This window comes from Carassius carassius, chromosome 19 (assembly GCF_963082965.1).
Source record: "Carassius carassius chromosome 19, fCarCar2.1, whole genome shotgun sequence".
Classification (NCBI taxonomy): domain Eukaryota; kingdom Metazoa; phylum Chordata; class Actinopteri; order Cypriniformes; family Cyprinidae; genus Carassius; species Carassius carassius.
The window spans coordinates 24761653-24768714 of NC_081773.1; the positions used below are offsets into that span (position 1 = coordinate 24761653).

Here is a 7062-nt window from a genome sequence, read left to right on the forward strand (position 1 = left end):
TCGCATGATTCTTCAGAAATCATACAAATATGCAGATGTGGTGCTCATGAAACATTTCTTACTCTAATGTTGGAAACTGTTGTGCAGATTAATGTGTCACATAAAAGACACATGATTTTATGGTCTGATAAATTGAATACGAAATATAAAGGTAGACAACAATTTTTTATACTTTTTATTATGGTCTTAAACATTTGGCTGTAGTTAGAAATGTAAAAACAATTAAAATGTCATCATAAATGTCAATGTAATATTTCCTCTTAATTATTAAAAAAAAATCAGTTTTTATGTAAAGTCTCACATGCATTTAGCATCACACCTTTGAACACTTCAAAGTGATGATTTAAATCTTTTTGGCAGTGAATTTTATACTTGGTTCCCAAGGCACCATCTGGAGAGTGCGCTCCATAAAACACTCTGTTGATTCTTGAGTGCACCAAAGCCATTGCACACATCACGCACGGCTCTCGAGTGACGTAGAGGTCATATCCAGTGCAGATGTAAGGCAGACCGGTTTCTTTAGCATTGCAAGCATTCCTAAAGGACTCAGAGCTGCTAAACTGACAGGCTGGATATTTCTCATAACTGTAGGCACCTCCTCCTTGCCCACAGGCCACCAGATCAATACAGACCATGACAGCGTGATGGAGAGGATGAGAGCCATGCTTACAGTCATGACCCACAGCAACAATCTGCTCAGATTCTGGGTCAACAATCACGGCACCCACCGCATCCATTCCCAACTTCCTGCTGATTTTCGCAGCCTCTACAGCTGCCGTCATGTACTTTTGCATTTTAGCTTTCTGATCAGCAGTGAATAACTGGCCTCTCAGAGCAGACGTCACTTGTTTGTCCTCGTGGAATGATGTGGGCCAGTGTTTATTAGCTTTTTCAAACTGCGGTCTGGTCAGAGGAGGATTGGCAGGTATTTCGACAAGGAAAGGTTCTCCCAAACCACTGGAGTCTAAAGACTGTGAGTGAAGCAGATCAGCTAGCATGACTCTTTTGCAGTCTATCACCTGCACATCACTGGCCAAACACACAATGACCTCCAATGGATGAGAAGTGCTTTTGTCTTTGCAAGCCCTCACTCTTTTTATGTGTTGCAGACCGGGTAAAGGATAGATCAGGGAAAGCTCTTTGACCAGGCGAGATGTTTGTCTTTTCTCGATGATGGGTGCCGCGTAGGCCAACAACAATTCAGTGTCCCGCGACTGTCTGTCAGAGAGAACTGGAAGAACATCCCAGGAGTCATATTTGTCCATTTCTTTCCTTCTTTTGGCTTGTGGCTCCATCTTGTTCTATTCATTTAATAGATAGTCAGGGATTTCCAGATGTCATCTGTAAAAGCAGAATGTGAAGGTAAAAGTTATACTGACTGAAGACTCAAAATGTTCTCATCGATATCGTTCAATAAATCCATAACAAAAAAAAAGTATGTTACTTGAAATAAAATGAGCTTTCTCATTTACATTTCGTTTAACTAAAATTACTACATTACACCTGAAATAATAAACTTATATAGACATAAATAACTAATAAAAAATGACAAAAATACAAAACAAACAACTGAAAATAGCCAAAGAAAATAAAACCTTACTCAAAATATAAAAAATTATAAACGCATCTTTATCATACTAAAATAACAGTCATGCACATTGTAATAGAGATGTATCTAAATGGATAGTGTAAAAAAAAAAGTAATACATTGATACTATTTTAAGTTGACAAATTGATATATATATATAACACACGTGCAGCTGTTATACCCTTGTCTTATTTGGAGGAAACAATGGACTTTAATTATCAAATAAGTAAAACACTTTCCAACGACCTTCTTTATAGCAGCCAAGTGTGAAGAATTCATCTAATTCAGTGTAAAACATCTCTCCCACGCGAGGCTCGATCCCTCCTGTATTATTATCCCATTTGAAACAAGCGCAAGAGATAATGGTTCCGTTTTGCTCTTTTAGACTTTTTAGTCGTTTAGTTATGCTATGATTAGTAGCATACTTATTTATTCGTCAAATGGGTATAGATATCTGTTTTTAGATTATACTATTTATCATTTTAATCTTAAAGAAGGTCGAACAGAACACAACTTTTCATTTGTTGTGAGTAGGGTGTATTTATAAGTAACGCCTTGATCATACAGGGTCATGACGTTTTACAAGAAAATACGTTACCGGAGTTTTCGAGTCACTTGAATTGTTTAAACCTATGTATAGTTTCAGATTACGATCGAGTTAAATCAACCAGAGACGCGTCAGTGTTATCAGCATGTTCTCGTGCGCTCTGAATGGAGGACGTCCAGAAGAGAGCCTTCCTGCTTCGGTACACTGCGCTCTAGGTTCGTTTCGGAGATTGAGACGAGACCAGAGCGGCTTTGCTGGACTAACGTTAATCACAAGCTTTCATGATCCTAAACAGTGTTGGGAAGGTTACTTTGGAAATGTAATAGGTTACAGATTACAAGTTACCCTGTTTAAAATGTAATAGTAGTGTAACTTTTTCAATTACTTTATTAAAGTAATGTAACTAATTACTTTTGAGTACTTTTTGATTACTTTTCTAAATTTGTGAAAATTAAAGAATAATAAATAAAAGCATATACATCAACTTAAATACAGTTATCTAATAAGCATGTGCCGTATTCTGTGTAATAAACTCCTGAAACATTGGTGTTTTTTTTAAACTGCTGTCTCTTTGTATATGATGATAGTTTTCTCAAAATAAGTAAAATGCACATTAAGTGACACAGCGCAGTTCTAGAAATTATGTTTATGTGCTCGTGTACTCCTATATTGAGGCGGCAGAGGTTGAAAACACTGCGAGTTTCAGTAGGCCTATGTGTAGTAAATGAAACCATGTCTTTGCCATTAATTTACAGGAGGAGCGGACTGGGAAAAAAATTCAGACTGGAAAATTCAAACTCATACAAACAAATTCATGGAAAAAACTATTTTTTTGTATGGACCTGACATAAAAAAAGGTTTAAATCTTTAATTTGGGGACATGCAAAATAATTTAAAGTTCTCTCCTGAACTGCACCTTCACTTCCATTTTTCTCTTCAGTCTCTTTATTTTGCCCTGTTATCCATCTCTCTCGTGACTTTAATACTCAAGATTGAACAAAACTATACTTTACAATACAATACTATACAATACTACAATGTCTTTATAGAAAAATCCTAATACTGTACACGAGTCATGTTTTTCCCTTACAAAAAATTACCATGCTTTTATTAGCCTATATAAAAGTAAAATAACCTTGTTTTGTTTTTGTTTTTTTGCAAATGGATTTGTATTTATTTTTAAATAAATACATTTGTAAAATAATTTTTCATTTTTGGTTATCACAGTTAAACAATAGTAACCATTTTCTCTGGATTTATAGTTAAATATTAAAATGTTAATTTTCGTAAGGGTTGTGTTGTTGTCTGTCGTAGCTCCCCCTAAACCTATGAAAAAATCTGATTTTTTTCAGCTAAATTCCTACTGTAACATTACAACAGATAATAATGATGTCCTTTATATAGTATTTTGAGTGATGACTGATGAGCAACGTGCTGCTGCTTGATTAAATAAATAAAAAAACAAAGACAAAAAAGCATCTTTACAGATGAAACTGACCTGAAACCCTGAACAGTATAGTTCTGCTTCTCTGCTCCAGCAGTCCACTCTCTCTCTCTCTCTCTCTGTCTCTCTCTCTCTCTCTCTCTCTCTCTCTCTCTCTCTCGCTCTCTCTCTCGCATTGATTACTCTGAGTCTGATCCAAACCGTTTGTCGGAGGCGCGGAGAGCGCGCGAGTCATGACTAACAATTCATGACTTATTAGAGATTTAATTATCAAATGGCTGATTCGCAAATGATCGCTTTAGTACATTCGGCAGGCAATTATACAATAATGATATTAAATAGTGGGGCAAAATCGGCTGCAAGGCCACCGGGAGTTGTCCCGGTTCTCCCGGTGTCCAGTCCGCGCCTGATTTCCACAGACACGCAGAACGTGCAGGAGTCATATATTGCATTTTTGGGGCTTAATATTCACAGACACTAGTCGATGTCAAGTTTTGATTCAAGTGTACTGACCTACTTTTGATTTAGTCATCCAAAATGTGGCATATTCCGTCCGCGTTAGGCATTTTGTTTTTATGACTGGATTCTACAAACCAGACTGTGTTTCCGCATCCCGGAAATTATTAGGGCGATATGTCTCAGAATAGTCAGTGCAATTTGGGAAAGAAATCAGTTAAATCTGTATGTGGATGTGTGTAAATATTCAAATGTAATCCCCTTTGTAATCGTTAAAAATTTCATAAGTAACTGTAATTTAATTACTCATTTTTTCGTAGTAACTGTAACTAATTACAGTTACAATAATTTTGTAATTAAATTACGTAACGCCGTTACATGTAACTAGTTACTCCCCAACACTGATCCTAAAGGAACAGTTCTCTCAAAAAGGCCATTCTGAGGTCATTTATTTACCATCACAGTGTTCAAAGCTCTAAAAAAAAAGATTCATCATGAGTGTTCCATGTGACTTGTGCACCGTATTTAAAGCTGTTTTTACATATATTTTTAAATAGATTTTTTCATATTTTAAAGGTTTAGTTTTGTTAACTGCTTTTGTCATTTTTATTCTTTTTTTATTTACATGTTATTAAAGGTATTTTTATTCAATGTTTAAGTAATTTTAGTACTTCAACTTTACCATTTTATTTCACTTAATTGGCACTTAATTTTATTTAAGTTTTCATCTAATATTGATCTTTTATGTCAGTCTTGTTTCAAATCACAAAAAACTTTTTAAGTCTTCATTTTTAACAAAAAAAGACACTGACTTCACATTTTAAGCAATACAGTAGCTTTAAAAAACAGATAAGTCATTATTCACTGAAAATAACAACTGTGAACTATTCACTGTAATTGTATCAAGAAAGAAAAAAAAGCTTGGATATTCTGCTATTATTTTACTTCTGAGAAGAAACACTTTTTAATTTTCACACTGGAAGTTGGCAGGCTTTTAGAGAGTAGTGCTAGTAATGGATTGGTATGTTTATTACCTAAACTACTAAATTAGAATATTTTTTTGTGAATTCTGTCATCCAAACTAAACTTTTAGTATGTTTTTGTACATTTTGTGTTTAGGTTATTTTCAGGTCTGGACTATGTATATAAATTCCCAAAATAGCAAAAAGTTGGTTAAAATATAGCTTTATATACATAATGTAAGGATAAAAATGACTGCTGTATTATGGTGCATTATGGTGCATTATGGGGAAGTCGTGGCCTAATGGTTAGAGAGTCGGACTCCCAATCGAAAGGTTGTGAGTTCGAGTCCCGGGCCGGCAGGAATTGTGGGTGGGGGGAGTGCATGTACAGTTCTCTCTCCACCCTCAATACCACGACTTAGGTGCCCTTGAGCAAGGCATCGAACCCACAACTGCTCCCCGGGCGCCGCAGCATAAATGGCTGCCCACTGCTCCGGGTGTGTGCTCACAGTGTGTGTGTGTGTGTTCACTGCTCTGTGTGTGTGCATTTCGGATGGGTTAAATGCAGAGCACAAATTCTGAGTATGGGTTACCATACTTGGCTGAATGTCACTTCACTTCACTTCACTTTATTCATTCATTCTCTTACAGTGCGGGTGGAATTATCCCAGCTGTGGCCCAAGGCTTACACAGAGAAAACATCTCTAGAGTTGTCCAGGAGGCCTTGGACAGAAGTGGCATTGAACCCAGTGAACTCACAGCTATAGTCATAACAGTGAAGCCTGGTCTCACCCGTAGTTTAGGGATATACATACACCGTGTGTTTGCATTCCAGTTATTATAATACCGTAATGTTATGTTTCCTCAGGTGTTGAAAAAGCACAGTTATTATCATGTGTTAATGACATCGCTGCTGCCTCACAACACACCGTGGCATCTCATATAGCCAAACGAACACATCGTGCCATTTTGTTCTGTAAATCCAAAGGTCTTCTAATACAGCATAATCCAACTCTGGTAAGTTCTCAGCACTCCAGGACCTGGCTGTGGCATTTCATTTTAAAATTAACTCAAGCTTAGCTTAATCATTTTACAATATTTAAAAACTTAAACCAAAGGAATGCCTGTGGTGAACTGACATTTGGTCGAAATTTCACTCCAGACTTTCTATCCCAACCTACTCTTCCACTTGTGCATCATTGTAGGTTGTTTCCGGAGGAGAAGCAAGTAATGAATACATCAGACAGACTCTTAAAATTGTCACAGATGCCACTGGATTGCATCTGCTTTGCCCTTCGACAAAATTTTGCCTTACAGCTTGTTGACTTTTGTCCTTACTATTGTTGTTAGGAATGATATAGAGAGACTAAAGCAAAGAAAGGGGATAGTGTCCTATACCCAGGATGTCAACTATGAACCCAAGTAATTTAAAATGACATTTGCTTTGTCGGTAAATAAATTTGACTTATTTATATTTTCAATACATGTTTCTGGTCTTACTGTGCACATTGTATGGGTTAATGTCATTTTTTTTTTCAAAAAAAAGTTTATCTTTGTAATCTTTTATTAAATAAATTATATCTTTTTAGTCTTTTTAACATTTATATTTTGAAATCATGTATTTATTTATTTTTAGTTGCATTTTTCAGATTTTATTAATTTAATATCTTAAACTGTGTTCCAAAGATAAACGGAGGTCTCACGGGTTTGGAACAACATGAAGTTATTACTGACATAATTTTGCTATTTGGGTGAACTAACCCTTTAAGTATTAGCTTTCCATCAACTCAGAAACCCCACTTTAGGAAACTCTGATGTAATGTGATATTTAATGCACTTCTTGTTGTTGATAACAAAGAATGGAACATGTTGTTTCTCTTTATATTTTTGACAGTGAGATACAAAATAATCCTATTTAAATCATAGGTCAAAAGTCATCAAATATTGTCTGACCAGAAATGTGTAATCTAATAGATTACATTTCAAATTTTCATCATATTTTTTGTGACGTAACAGATAGCTGGTAAGTAATCTGCCCAGCACTGATTGTTTATGATAATGAAAT

General features: G+C 35.6%; 1 protein-coding gene across 2 annotated transcripts; it reads right to left on the reverse strand.

Annotated features, from left to right (window-relative positions):
• Window positions 1–43: 43 nt before the first annotated feature.
• Window positions 44–1963, reverse strand: LOC132094788 (probable inactive tRNA-specific adenosine deaminase-like protein 3). 2 transcript variants are annotated; one of them, XM_059499429.1, is made up of 2 exons: window positions 1835–1963; window positions 44–1341 (listed from the first exon to the last, which is right to left on the reverse strand). In XM_059499429.1, the coding sequence occupies exon 2, from the start codon at window positions 1293–1295 to the stop codon at window positions 279–281; it is 1017 nt and encodes a 338-aa protein (XP_059355412.1). In that variant the 5' UTR covers window positions 1296–1341; window positions 1835–1963; the 3' UTR covers window positions 44–278. The 2 variants fall into 2 exon arrangements, with proteins under 2 accessions (XP_059355412.1, XP_059355411.1); XM_059499428.1 differs by having other exon boundaries at window positions 47–1341; window positions 1770–1955.
• Window positions 1964–7062: the final 5099 nt, after the last annotated feature.